The sequence below is a fragment of the Urocitellus parryii genome, chromosome X, assembly GCF_045843805.1.
Source record: "Urocitellus parryii isolate mUroPar1 chromosome X, mUroPar1.hap1, whole genome shotgun sequence".
NCBI lineage: Eukaryota > Metazoa > Chordata > Mammalia > Rodentia > Sciuridae > Urocitellus > Urocitellus parryii.
The window spans coordinates 129133991-129148990 of record NC_135547.1 but is presented as its reverse complement, the minus strand read 5'-3'; the positions used below and the strand labels follow the sequence as shown (position 1 = coordinate 129148990).

The window sequence follows — 15000 nt, the reverse complement described above, 5'->3', positions numbered from 1 at the left end:
TGATACATAAATAGGGAGACAGATAATGGTGGGTAACAGGGAGAGGTAATGAGAGATAATGGATAGGTGGATGGCTGATGGATGGATGGATAGATATGTGAGAGAATGATAGACTGATAGATACAGATGGTAAAGAAATAAATAATGATAGAAGGTGGATGGATGGATGGATGGATGGATGGATGGATGGATGGAGAGAGAGAGAAATAGATAAATCAATGATAGAAATATAGATGATTGGTGGATAGATAGTGATAGATGATAGAAATCGATACCTGTCATGATGTCAATCTCTGTGTGTCTGTTTACCACCTGTCCATCCAGCTACCATCTTTGTGTGTCTGTCTGTCTGTCTATCTGTCTGTCTATCTGAAGAAAAGGGTCTAGCCAGCTCCTTCTCCTGCATATTCAAGATGGCGCCCACTTCCACTTGCTCAGCCCAAGGCCCCAGGCAGGTGGGGTCACCGTGGTAGGACTGATTTTGAGAAGGAGAGATTCCCACAGACAGGAAGCCAGGACTGTCACATGGTGCTCAAAATAACCCAAATTGGGAAGTCCGAGAGAGCTGGCCTCACGCCTTCTCCCGACCGGCGTTGGGTGGTACTGGTTTCTTCAACGTGCTGTCGCTGGGTGATTTCCATTGATCATCATGATTTTCTGCGACACTTGGCGAGGGAGGGTGCAGGAGGGGTTCTAAAGGGGGCTAATGGGGAAGATGCAAATCGCTTTTGTGGCTGTTTGCAAACATCTCAATGACCCATAATTACATCATGTGGCCAAATTGTGGGTTCATTATCATCTTCCTGCCAAGAGGGGCAGAGCAAGGGGCTTTACGCCAAGCCGTTTGCAAAGGAGGAGGAGGAGGAGGAGGATGGTTCTCTCTTTGGGGTTGTCTGTCCCTCTTTCTGTTTCATTTCGGCTCCTGTGCATCTTAGACGACCGTGTTGCTTATGGACGCATGGAATCGCCTGGTGGCAAAGGAATGATTCTGTGATTCTTCTTGCTGTGTCCCCCACCTGGGAGGATAAGGATGGGCACCGTTGGGCAGCTCTTCTAAGATCCTGTTCATTGCTTTCTATGAGGCTCTGGTCTCTGAGCCGACAGTGGAATCCTCTCTTCTGCAGACACACATTTCAATTTGCAAAAAGAAAAAAAAAAGAAACTCAAATTTAAAGACACCTCTATGACTGTTTCCTGCCCCCAGTGAAAAGTGGCTGATTCCAGGCGATGGCACCTGTCAAACCTCTTCTGAATCCAACACAGTTCTTTGAGGCAGCGCATCCTGATTAATCTACCCTTGGCATGCCAATTACTAGCCCCGGGAAGAGGCACTACAGGAAAACGTTCAACGCACTCCTTTCTGAGTTACTTTTCTTGTCTTAAAAAATATCTTCCTATTAAGGGATACAATACGGAGGATGCTAAAGAATCTAGAAAGAAGCTACCGAGGGCCCCGCCACCTCTCCCCTGGGTACATACCCAAAGGAAATGAAATCGTCACCTCATGGAGACACCCGTGCCCCCAAGTTCAGTGCCGTATTATTCATAAAAGCCAAGGTGCAGGAAGAAACAACTTGAGTGCCTGTCAAAAAAAAAAAAAAAAGGATGAATGGATGAAAAATTGTGACCAATGATAGAATAGTATTCAGCCTTCAAAAAGGCTGCCATTTGTGACAATATTGATGAATCTGTAGGACGTGATGCTAAGAGAAATCTCACGCAATGGTAATTCTGTTTTTAATTTATTTAGGGACCGCCCCTCTGGTTTCAAAGGGGCTGGGCATTTGTACGTCCCCAGCAGCAGTGAGCAGGTGACTCCCCCCAGCCCCATCCTCTCCAATACTCTCTCTTTGTGATTTCTTTCTCTCTCTCTCTGTGGGATAAGAGCCATTTTGACAGGTGTGACGTAATCTCTTGCTATGGTTTTGATTTGCCTTTCCCTCATGGTTAGTGACGGGGAGTACCTTTGGAGGGGACAAACCATACTTTAACCAAAACAGACGAGATGAAGGTCTTCTGTGGTGTTTTGGCCAGTGCATCCTGGAAGACTCCACTATTCCAATTCTGTCTGGACCCAAGCTCTGTTCCTCCCCCCGGAAGGTCCCCAAGCAATGCCTATTTGCCGAAACGGTCTCCGGAGGTGGAGTAACATTGTTTTATTATTTCCAGCTCTGATCCTCCGATACCTCTAGCAAAGGAGATGAAAGTCGCCCCAGAACTTGTTTCCTGAATGCATCTTGCTATTGTTTCCTAAGGCCAGGTGTCATGTTGGAAGCCATTGTGGATATGCAAGGAAAGACACATCTTTTTGTTCAACAGGAAAGAAACTAAGAGGACAGAAGAAATAAAAGGAGAATGGATAGTTATAGAGGGTAGGGAAGAGGCTACAAGGGAGGAGGAGATGGCGACCAAGGAAGGAGAATTGATCCTGAAGCCAGTGGTGGCCCCGTGGCCCTTAGCTCGTTATCGCTCTTAAGGCAGTCTTCAAGATCCTTATCTTCTCTGTAGGCCTCCCCTCGGGATTCCGTCCCCTAACCCATGACTTCAAACCTGAGCATCCCTTAGGTCCTATGGGGATGTGACCTTCATAGGGAATTTTTTTGTCTTTAAACTTGAGTCTGTCATAGGAAAAGGCAAAGAGAAGGGAGCAGTTGCAAGCTCACCCTGTGGTCAATGTCAAAGTTTCAGTACGTCCTTACATGTGTCTTTCTTACAAAATCCTTCTGTAGTTGGCTCTTACCAAATAAGGAGGTCATCAAACCTCCTCTTCTCACCCTTTCCTCCATATCTTATCCCAATGACCCGTCTGTCCACTCTTCTCCAAGACCAACAGCGTTCTAAATGTAGTGGTCTCTTCCCATCCCTGAGGGAATATGTTAAGATGTTCATGCTGTTAAGAACCACTTTATTATGCTTACGTAGTTAAGACCAAAATTGCATCAAGAGGATGCAGCATTGGATGCCAGCATTGAGCTCCCTCAAGTGTACGTCAAGTGTGTTTGGAGGAGGAATGCACACTGTGGTCACTTACTATAATCAGCCCCAGTGCACTGAGCTTGAGACGCATCACACTCACACTCAGAGACTAGAACAGACTTCAGAAAAAAAGAAAAAATTTGCAAAGGATTCAGTCTCCCAAAGCACAAGAACACTAAAGGCAATGAATTGCTTATGGGCATAACCAACGTTTGTTATTCACATTTACAAATGTGCCTGCTTCTTTGGAAGGTGCCATTCCATTGAAAAAATGCACTTTGCTCTTGGGTTTGCAGAAGGGAGAAAAAGAACTGTGCAGTTTATCATTAAGATAACTCCTTGCATTAAAAGGCAACCCACTCATTTCACAAATACAGCTTTAACAATCGGATGCTTTATCAAGACTTCATGACATTGCATATCTTCTAGGGAGTATGATACTGTGACTAAATATTTGCATACTATAATTATGAACTGTTATGCACAGAGTGGGTGAACTGCTAATCATCTTTTGCCTTCCAAGGAGGCCGTGAAATATAAACACAGAACTCTGTGTTATAGATTCAACTATTTAGTAGGAAAATTTAAAAAAAAAAAAACATCAGGAGTTCCTTGTTTGGTGATATTTGTGAAAACATTGGAATGCTAACTTTTATGAAGCATTGACCTTTAAAATAATTGTTTCAGGTGTGTTATGGTTTAGATATGAAGCATCCAGAAAAGCTCAAATGTGAGCTCATAAGAGAATGTTCAGAGATGAAATGATCAAGTCGTGAGAGCCTTGACCTAATCAGTGGATTAATCCACTTGAATGGACTCACTGGGTGGTGACTGCAGCAGGTGGGGGGTGGCTGGCAGAGGGGGTCCCTGGGCTGTGCCTTGGGGGTCTCTGTGCTGTCCCTGGTGAGCAGAGCTCTCTCTGCTCCCTGGTGTAACCTAATAGTGGATTAATCCACTTGGATGGACTCACTGGGTGGTGACTGCAGCAGGTGGGGTGTGGCTGGAGGAGAGGGTCCCTGGGCTGTGCCTTTGGGGTCTCTGTCCTGTCCCTGGTGAGCAGAGCTCTCTCTGCTCCCTGGTGCAACCTAATAGTGGATTAATCCACTTGGATGGACTCACTGGGTGGTGACGGCAGCAGGTGGGGTGTGGCTGGAGGAGGGGGTCCCTGGGCTGTGCCTTTGGGGTCTCTGTCCTGTCCCTGGTGAGCAGAGCTCTCTCTGCTCCCTGGTGTAACCTAATAGTGGATTAATCCACTTGGATGGACTCACTGGGTGGTGACTGCAGCAGGTGGGGTGTGGCTGGAGGAGGGGGTCCCTGGGCTGTGCCTTTGGGGTCTCTGTCCTGTCCCTGGTGAGCAGAGCTCTCTCTGCTCCCTGGTGTAACCTAATAGTGGATTAATCCACTTGGATGGACTCACTGGGTGGTGACTGCAGCAGGTGGGGTGTGGCTGGAGGAGGGGGTCCCTGGGCTGTGCCTTGGGGGTCTCTGTCCTGTCCCTGGTGAGCAGAGCTCTCTCTGCTCCCTGGTGCCCTGTCCTGAGCTGCTCTCCTCCTCCAGGCCCTGCCGCCATCTTGTTCTTCCTCCCCCTGGGTCAGAGCCATGGAGTCGGCCAACCATGGACTGAACCTCTGAAACCAGGAGCCCCCAAATAAACTTTTTTTCCTCAAGAATTATACTTGTCAGGTCTTTTGGTCACAGCAATGATAAAGCTGACTGAAATAAGATGCCATATGTATACATGTGTATACTCTATGCTTATATCTAGATGTATGTTCTATCTATCTATCTGTGCCTATCTATACATAAACAAAGGGAGTTGTATGGATTGGCATATGCTGTTCTATCTATACGCACACACATGTGCGTGGTAACAGACACACACACTTATAATTTATGTCCATAGTGTGCCAAAAGTGCATGTTTTCACTTACTTAGAATTCAGTGATCAATCGTGTGATGAATAAAAGTCTTCATCTGTTGTATTTCATAAACAGGAGCAAAGAAAGCAAAATGCCACGCAGAGTTACCAAACCTGTTGTACAGCTTCTTTGAAAGTGTCTGTATGCTTGTGAATTTCCGTCTTGCAAATAGCCGAGATAAAGAATGCTCTAACCGTGGTCAGGGGTCCCCAAGATTGATATCCACAGCAGCTAAGCATCCGGCTTCTCATTTGCTACCATTCCCCTTTATAATTGCACAGTCGGTCCAAATTTTTTACAGTAAGAACTATTCATGATGAATACGATGAATCATATATTTGCTGCTCATTATTCACACGACCCAGCCACATGCACAGTACATTAGAAGACTCCGTCCAGCCAGACGATCTTTTCCAATCTTTTCCAATTTGGGGGTGCATAGCGTCCTCCATTTTTTTCTGGGAGCTGGTTCAGAGTCAGGCAGAGCTGGGCTGGGAGCTGCATTTCATCTGCCACTGGCCATTGTAATCCTGAGCATTTGATCTCACCTCTCAGCCTCAGCTCTACCATCTGTGACATGGAGGTGGTAACCACGTCCGCCATATTGGTCCTTGGAAGTGTGTAGGATGGGTAGCTCTCCGCTGGCGGTTCACCACTCCCTGAAGGCTCAGTGTTACTGATATTGTCGCCTTTGATATTATTGTCATGCTCCCTGTCTGAATCCTTTGCTTCTCAGCACTGCTTTTGCTACTGAGGTTGAATCTGTGTGAGTTTTTCGGCTGTGGAAGTCAAGGGAGCGTGCTTCTTGCCATCTTGATTTGAGAACCATTGATTTGAGAAATTCCCCAACTTCTGCACTGGGCTGAAAGGTATCTGCCCTCGGGACAGATTCAGTCACGTCTGTGCTACGCGTCAACCAGAGCCCTGTCTTCCAGAGGTGCAGTCTCCAAGTGCATCTCTGCTAACGAGAGCCCGCCGAGACAGGCAGAGCTGTCCCCCGAAAATCAGGGAGCACGTTCATGTCAGCAGCTGAACACCAAGGGATGTCACCTACCCCTTTGTCCCTGCTTTGCACGCTGTCTGTTGAATTTCTCACTGGGTGCTGATACTTCACCGAGTCCGCCCCCGTCCTTCCTTGTTAGAAAGTAATGGAGTCCGTTCCGGTGAGACCCGAGAAAAGCCATCAGATGAAAGAATCGCAGACATCACGGGGCTCTAGACTTGGAAGGGGCCCTTTTTGTGGTTGGATGGCAGGAACCAGGATGGAGTGACGTGTGCAAACGTGGCCGGCTTCCTGAACAGCAGGCACTGGGTCTGGACCCTGGGGTCTCGGCGCCTCCACTTGGTCCCGAGGCTGTGTGAGGTGCACCCAGCGAGAGGAGGCGGAAAAGCCAGGTGCAGTCCACAGGAGAGTCGTCTTCTGGCAGAATCTAGTTAGGTGTCCCTGAGCATATTTTAAAATACAAAGAGCCAGGTATCCGCTCGGGCTGAATAGCCTATTAGAAGGTGTTTGCGGAAGCAGAGACACCCGAACGCTTATCTTACAAAAACCACAAGTGGTTTGATGAGGCATTGAAGAAGTCAGTCGGTAGCGATGCCGGCTACAGGTGGGTTTTTGCCAGTTTTGCACGCGGCTGCCTTCCTCTATGGATCACACCTTGCAAGCCCAAACCCGTGCATTCCACAGGGCTCAGGCTGAACGAGAGTCTTTGCATTTTCTTTACCTAAAGAAGTTTCCCGTTATGACAGCGCCACGTTCATTTTTCTCTTCATGAACAAATTGAATATAATTGCATCTCCAGTTAGGAAAATGTTCCTTTGTCTCCCTTCTTCATAATGATTGTGTTTTAGGAATAGCTCATTTCTCCAAAAAAAAAAAATGATTTTTTTTTTCTTGGCTCTTATGCCAAATTAAGGGTGTTCAGAAAAAAAAAATGATTTGATTTTTAAAGGGGAAAATTATGCAGGTTTTCTGTGAATGTGCTGTGCTCTTCATAGGTTGGAATGGTCTACTTCCATTTAATTTTTTTTTTTTTGCTGTATTCCATTTAATTTTTAAGTACTTTTGCATCAACTGACTCTGTTCGTTCGAAACATCTTTATAAACACTTTTTTCCTAAGGCTTGCTGGTAGGGAAAAATTGATTTTAAAAAGGAAAAGGTCATCTGGTGACTTCAGGTGGTGCTCATTTATATGCAGCGAGATTCTAAGTGGCTCTTAACAAACGTCGATTCCCACACCTTCCTCACGTGGGCTAGATGATAACTCACATCCTCGCCCTAATAATAGCCACCCCAGGCACGGTTTGGAAGTGTCCTTAGTGCTGTGCTGTGCCACGGAGCTGAGCAAGACCATTCTGGGGTTCAGAGAGGCAGACGTTAATATTATTAATGAGCTTTTATCCTTTGGGGGTTCAATTTCAGGAGCAAGGTCAAGGCCATCATCCTGGGCTCCCTCTGTATGTCCCATGCATTTGGTTGTACCTCAAGTCTTTTGATTGAACCTGTCCCTCTCCTGCCTGCCTCCCGTGGCACCAAGCTCCTGGTGGGATTATACCAACAAGGCTCCATGTCACCTTGTTTTTTAGATTTTATTTAGAGACAGGTTTTCATGACGTGGCGTAGGGCCTTGCTAAGTTGCAGAGGCTGGCCTCCGACTTGGGATCCTCCGGCCTCAACCTCCCTCCCGAGCCACTGGGATTACAGGTGGGCGTCACTGTGCCCCGCTTCCTAGGCTTGTGGTTCCAAGGCCAGCAAGCACAGCCACATTTCATTACCTCATATACAATGCTAGTTGCCCCTGTGTGAGTATGCACCTGTGTGTGCATGCATGTGTGTGTGTGTGCACGTGTGTGTGTGTGTGTGTGTGCATGCTCATACACGCCTTGTGTTACACAAGACCGAGGACTACCTTCATGACCAATGGCTTCTATTTCTTGATCCTGACTTTGCCCAGAATCTGTACATAAAAAATCTTGGCCCTTGTTCCTCCAGGGGCGCCATATTGAATTTACACCTTCCATTGGAAAGACCAGTCCCATCCTGCAGGAAGCCAGATTTTCCCCCAGGAGAGCAGGGAGAAACACCAAAAGCAAGGTCACAAACACCAAATTCCCTCTTCTGGTCATTTTTAGATACATTAGTAGAAGTCCTAGCCAGAGCAATTAGACAAGAAAAAAGGAGAAAATGGGCGTGTCCATTGGAAAGCAGGAAGCTCACGGATCCTTGTTTGTAAGACAGAGCTTCTTTATATAGGAAGCCCTCCAGAAGACTGTTGGACTAACAAACCAGTTCAGTCAAGTGGCAGGATAAAAGAAAGCCAGCGCACAAATCCGGTGCTGGAGGAATGACCCCAGTTGAGCTGGGGGTTCTCAGAACTGGTCTCTACCTGCCAATCCCTGGTGGGACCCTCAGAGCGCTGTTGGATGGTTCTGTGTCCCACTCAACCTCAAGACTGCCCCACCCTCTTCTTCCCGGGGTGGCCGCCATATGCATTTAGGGAATGGAAATGGATCTGGTGGATCTGCTGGTGACTTGCTTTGGGTGGCGGAAAATAGATGAGGTCCGCCAGCAAGTGACCTCTGTCTACCACTTGATCCATCCTGTCAACGTTTCATTTCCGTTATCCTAACCGAGTCCCGTGTGGTCAAGGCGGCATCTCAGGATGATGGGGAGGAGAGGGATTCAGAAGGGGGTTGGAGCTCACGGATGAAACCCGCTAGCTGGTGACCCCGGGTGGATCCAGACCCGACTTTCAATTGTGGGCTCATTTTACTAGCGAGGGTTTTGAATCTACTCGTAAGAAAGAAATGATCGACGTTCTGGGGGATGGATAGGCTCGGGGTCCTGGGGTTGATCGTCACCCGATACGTACGTGCATCAGAAGAGCGTGTTGTGTCTCATAAATATTCACAGGCGGGAGCTGCCAATCAAAAACATCAAATAAGTAATCGTGGAAAAACTCACAAAGCTGCACGCACGACTTATTTCCTTGCTCGCTTATCTTTCAAGGGAGGATATCGAGGGAAATTGAGTCTGCTTTTTTTTTTTTTATGGAAGTGGAAGATATTTCAAAGGGAGAGGGGACCCAAGGGTCATAAGAAGATGGAGAGAATTTGTAAAGCCTGGCTCCGCGTTACCCATGGGTGGCAGTAGGGATGCTCGGATTTGGGTTCAGACAGAGCCATGGTGGAGCGAGACGCTGCCCAGATGAGGGAGATTTGGCCCCCTGGATTTACCAGATAAAGAATGAATTCCCTGGTATCAGAGGACCGTCATGGAGAAGTCTTTGGACAGTGGTTCAGGTACAGGATGATGTCCTCTGTTATAACCTCATGCTTGCCGTGGTGTGGACGTTAGGAGAGGTGTTTTGTTTGGGTCCTGGGGACTAAACCCAGGGGCACTTTGGCACCGAGCTACGTCCCCATCCTTTTCATTTTGCTATTTTGAGACAGGGTCTTACTAAGTTGCTGAGGCTGGTCTCCATCTTAGTGATCCTCCTGCCTCAGCCTCCTGAGTTGCTGGGGTGAAATCACACCCAGCCGGCTGTTTAGACAGAAGCTTGCTCTGTTTGTATGGGTGTTGCTAATCGCACTTGGAATTCTTTTTTTTTTCTCCCCTCATGGATATGGGGATGAAGTCTGGGTTTATCAGAGGCAGCATGAGTTAAATGATGGATTGCAATGGAAAATGGTCTCTCAAGGGTGATTCTCGGGGTGGGATGAGAACCATTTGGTGGACTCATCATCTGTTGAGACCAGTCTCTTACCAACCCGTTCACAAGGTGGACCTCTCCTCTCGCTCTTTGTCAACAGGTGGGTGAGGAAGGAGTTACGATTCTGTTGGGACTTTCCAAGCTCAGTTCTCATAGCGCCCCAACTCAGGCGGCAAAAGATTTTACATTAAAGACTCATGTTTCATTCGGCTTTTTCATTGCTGTGACCAAAAGACCTCGCAAGGACAATGTAGAGGAGGAAAAGTTGATCTGGGGCTCACGGTTTCCGAGATTCAGACCGCGGTTGGCCGACTCCATGGCTCTGGCCCAAGGGGAGCAGAACAAGATGGCGGCAGGGCCTGGAGGAGGAGAGCAGCTCAGGACAGGGCACCAGGGAGCGGAGAGAGCTCTGCCCACCAGGGACAGGACAGAGACCCCAAAGGCACAGCCCAGGGACCCCCTCCTCCAGCCACACCCCACCTGCTGCAGTCACCACCCAGTGAGTCCATCCAAGTGGATTAATCCACTATTAGTCTACACCTCTCTATAACCCAATCATTTCACTTCTGAAGGTTCTTGTAGTATCTCACACATGAGCTTTTAGAAGAAGAGAAGTCTATGTGGGGCTCATGGATTCAGATGTTCAGTCCCTGGTGGCCGACTCCCTGGCTCTGGCCCAAGGGGAGCAGAACAAGATGGCGGCAGGGCCTGGAGGAGGAGAGCAGCTCAGGACAGGGCACCAGGGAGCAGAGAGAGCTCTTCCCACCAGGGACAGGACAGAGACCCCAAAGGCACAGCCCAGGGACCCCCTCCTCCAGCCACCCCCCACCTGCTGCAGCCACCACCCAGTGAGTCCATTCAAGTGGATTAATCCACTTTTTAGTTTTCAGCTCCCATAGTCTGATCACTTCACCTCTGAACATTCTTGCATGGTCTCACACATGAGCTTTTTCATGTCTAAAACCATAACAATGTCACAGGGATGGTTATTCTCACTTGGGGAGACACCTGATCCTGGACCCGCACCCTCACCCATCTAAGCATCCTGCAGTGTATAATAGAACATGCTCCCTCCAACCTGGCTCATCCATCCCCAGACGCCCATCCTGCAGCGGAAAAGAGACGCTGCCTGTCCCCCCCCACCCACAGCCTGCAGGACGGTAGCTCATCACCTTGCCGTCCACTTGGTGTTGTGTGTGCTTTTTTGCTGAATCTCAGTAAAACAGTCGAGTCGATCTTTATTGACTCACAGGAGACCTGCCAAGGAAATTGGCTCGCGGCCTCTCTCTGGAGGGTTGTGAATACTCAACGGGAAGGCAGCGCAAACATGGCTGGGGGGAAAAAAATCCACTTCAAAAATGCAAAAGCCGGATGGACCGTGGCTGTAGGGTCTGTGTGACAGGCAGCCGTGGCTTCTAGCCTCTGCAGGACCAAAGGACACTGCTTTAGCACCTTGGACAAGGTCAGGCCCCTGAGTAGCCAAGGAACTTAAGTGTTGACGGGTGGAGGACCCAGGAGGCCTAAGGGTATCCCACCTCAACCTTAAATTCTCAGTTTGTTTTAGAAAAGGAGCGACACTGCAGATTTGTCCTGGGCTCAACGTGCAAACTCCCAAACTCCCCCGACAGAGACATGACGGGGCGTGGTCGGAGGCTCCGCTGGTGTTGGGTTGGCGAGGTCTGCGGGCCTCGGGGATAGTTTTCTGAGCACAGTGTCCAGTTTGGGTCCAGGTTAGGAAGGAAAGATCTTGGCTGGCCACTTGGAAACTGCGTGTTTGCAAATAAACACGAGAAAGAGAATGAAGTTGGTTGTTTCTCCTCTCCTCCTCCTCCCCCTCCTCCCCCTCCTCTCCCTCCTTCCTCCTCCTCTCCTTCTCCTCCTCCTCCTCCTCCATCTCCTCCTCCTCCTCCTCCTTCTCCTCCATCTCCTCCTTCTGCTCCTCCTCCTCCCCCTCCTCCTCCTTCTCCTCCTCCTCCTCCCCCTCCTCCTCCTCCCCCTCCTCCTCCCCCTCCTCCTCCCCCTCCTCCTCCCTCCTCCTCCTCCTCCTCCTACTCCTCCCCCTCCTCCTCCTCCTCCATCTCCTCCTCCTCCTCCTCCATCTCTTCCTCCTCCTCCTCCTCCTCTTCCTCCATCTCCTCCTCCCCCTCCTCCCCCATCTCCTCCTCCTCCTCCATCTCCTCCCTCCCCCCTCCCCCCTCCTCCTTCTCCTTCTCCTCCTCCTCCTCCTCCCCCTCCTCCTCCTCCCCTCCTCCTACTCCTCCTCCTTCTCCTCCTCCTCCTCCTCCATCTCTCCTCCTCCTCCTCCTCCTCCTCCATCTCCTCCTCCTCCTCCATTTCTTCCTCCTCCTCCTCCTCCTCCTCCTGCTCCCTCCATCTCCTCCTCCTCCTCCCCCTCCTCCTTCTCCTTCTCCTCCTCCTCCTCCCCCTCCTCCTCCTCCCCCTTCTCCTCCTCCTCCTCCTCCTCCTCCTCCTCCTCCCTCCTGCTCCTCCATCTCCTCCTCCATCTCCTCCTCCTCCTCCTCCTTCTCCTCCATCTCCTCCTCCTCCATCTCCTCCTCCTCCTCCTCCTCCTCCTCCTCCTCCTCCTCCTCCTCATCCTCCTCCTCCATCTCCTCCTCCTCCTCCTCCTCCTCCTCCTCCTCCTCCTCCTCCATCTCCTCCTCCTCCATCTCCTCCTCCCCCTCCTCCTCCTCCTTCCTCCCCAGGGCCTTGTGCATGGGAGGCAAGCACCCTACCAACTGACCTCTGTCCCCAGCCCCAGAATGAAGTTGTTGAGCAGCATTTCTCAGACCTACGTGTCTTTGGAGCCTATGTCCTCTGGGGTGGGTGGGACATACGTGTGGCCTCTTATAAATCTGCAGAAGGAGGATGGAGGGTCCCAGAGAGGGAAGACAGGACCCCCCCACACACACACCCCATGCTACCAGCGTCTTTCCATTCTCTTTTGCAGGAAGATGAGGGCCCCTCTCCTCCTGCTGCTATTTCTGGGGGGAACCCAGAGCCACACGGCGTCAAGGCCGAATATCGTCCTGTTGATGGCGGACGACCTTGGCATCGGCGACCCCGGATGCTATGGGAACAAGACCCTCAGGTTTGCACACTGCAGCTCCCGTGTGGGCACGTGGCGCTGTTCACCGGCAACGGGCTCCCGTAGAGGTGGACTCGGAGGGACTGAGCTCAGACCACAGGGCAATGTGGAAGTCCCTTCATGTGGGGCACCCCGGGGCGTGGACTGTCCCTGAGTTTGGGCGTGACTTGCAAGACCTCAAAGCCACCCCAGGAGCGTGCCCCTCCAGACGCTCTCTTGCTCTGCCGACGGCCTCCCTGTCCCCCCTTTTGCCCGTTCTGTGTCTTTTCTTGGGCATCAGGCTGGGCTCCAGTTGGTCCCGAGCCTGTGCCACCTCATCGGAGCTTAGGACCTTTATTGTCCCTTCAAGACCCACCAGCCAGCTCTCTGTCCATCTCCAGCCCACCTGGACTCTCCCGGGCCACCTGGGCTGCAGGGACAGGACACCCCAGCCCGGGGGCTCATCAGCAAAACATGTCCCTGCTCTCAGCCCTTGAGGCTGCAGCCCGAGGTCCAGGCGGGGCTGACCGGGGTCAGCTGAGGCTGCTTCCTGCTCCCAGAGGGCACCTTCTCCTGGGTCCTCCGTGGGGGACGGGCAGGGGGCTCTCAGGGTCTCTTTTATAAGGACCCTCGTCCCCTTCATGGGCTGCACCCTGTGACCTCAGCCCTTCCCAGAGCCCCACCTCCAACACCAGAATCGAACATGAGAACTTGGGGACACCCACACTCAGGTCATTGCCCTGGTCAGAGGGTGGGTGCGTCACTGTACGAGTCTCCCTGAGCTGCTGTAACAAAACATTCCAGCCCTGGGGGTTATAGACCCAGACCCTGACTGCTCTCAGCCCTGCAGCTGCAGCCCAAGGTCCAGGCGGGGCTGACCGGGGTCAGCTGAGGCTGCAAGGTGGAGCAGATTTGGGGCACGCAGCTCACGGGTATTAACAAGCATCTCCCGGAGGAGGACGTCGGGTTGGGAAGCCCTGTGTCTGGAATTGCCGTCACTCGGGACGTCATGCAAGGGCCCTGTGGTCGCTGTGTGAACAGGGAAGAAACCGTGCTCCCTGTGCAGAAGACCAGTTATCAACTAGATTAAAAGAGAGGGCACCCAGCTCTAAAACCAAAATGAATCCTTCAAAAAATAATAATGACCACTTGCTTATAAGACATCGCCAAGGGTGCCTCACGTTACGCCTGAGTCTTTCTTGACTTTTAGGCATTCATTCATCTATTTTTTAGCTGTCCAGCTTTGTCAGGTTATTGTCCTTGGAGGACATGAGTGGACCCCCCGGATCATGGTTTGGTTCCCATCTTGAGTCCCGTGCTCCGACTCGCTCCCCCTCCCCTATGTGACACCCAGTTGCCCTCGGTCACTGAGAGGGTCCCCGTGTCCAGAGGGGACCAGGTCAGCTTGGCTTGGACGGTCCTCACCCACGGCACGGTTCTTTCACTCCAGGACCCCCAACATTGACCGGCTGGCCAGCGGGGGGGCCAAGCTGACCCAGCACCTGGCGGCGTCACCCCTGTGCACCCGAGCAGGGCGTCCTTCATGACGGGCCGGTACTCGGTGCGATCGGGTAGGTGACCATCGTCCTGGGGGACGGCCAGCTCCAGGGTCACTCTGGTTCTTAAGGGCGTCTTCCGTTGGTCCCTCAGGAATGGCGTCCTGGCACAGAATGGGCGTGTACATCTTCGCGGCTTCCTCGGGAGGGCTGCCCCCCAGTGAGGTCACCTTCGCCAAACTTGTGAAGAGCCAGGGCTACTCGACGGCGCTCATAGGTATGGCGTCCTCAGGAGGGTGCAGGGGGCCTGGGCAGGGCTGGCCAGAGAGCCGGGGAGGCTCGGGCATGCTCAGGGCGCTGTCACCCGCACAGCGCACATCTCTACATAGATAGACGGATGGATGGATGGATGGATGGGTGGATGGATGGGTGGATGGGTGGGTGGATGGATGGATAGATGGATGGATGGATGGATGGATACATAGATGGATGCATGGGTGGATGGATGGATGGATGGATGGATGAGTGCATGGATGGGTGGATGGATGGATGGGTGAATGGATGGATGGATGGATGATGGATGGATGGGTGGATGGATGGATGGATAGATAGATGGATGGATGGATGGATGGATGGATGGATGGATGGGTGGATGGGTGGATAGATGGATGGATGGATGGATGGATGGATACATAGATGGATGCATGGGTGGATGGATGGATGGATGGATGGATGAGTGCATGGATGGGTGGATGGATGGATGGGTGGATGGATGGGTGCATGGGTGGATGGATGGATGGATGGATGGATGAGGTGCATGGATGGGTGG

At 51.2% G+C, this 15000-nt stretch overlaps 1 protein-coding gene across 1 annotated transcript in view; it reads left to right on the top strand.

The window, feature by feature from the left end:
• The window catches only part of LOC144249007 (steryl-sulfatase-like), a 78802-nt gene that overhangs the window by 30836 nt on the left and 32966 nt on the right, over positions 1-15000 (top strand). Inside the window, 4 exon segments of the mRNA XM_077793675.1 lie at positions 12559-12699; positions 14126-14196; positions 14199-14246; positions 14326-14467. Coding sequence (XP_077649801.1) covers positions 12563-12699; positions 14126-14196; positions 14199-14246; positions 14326-14467 — 398 coding nt within the window. The 5' untranslated portion in view covers positions 12559-12562.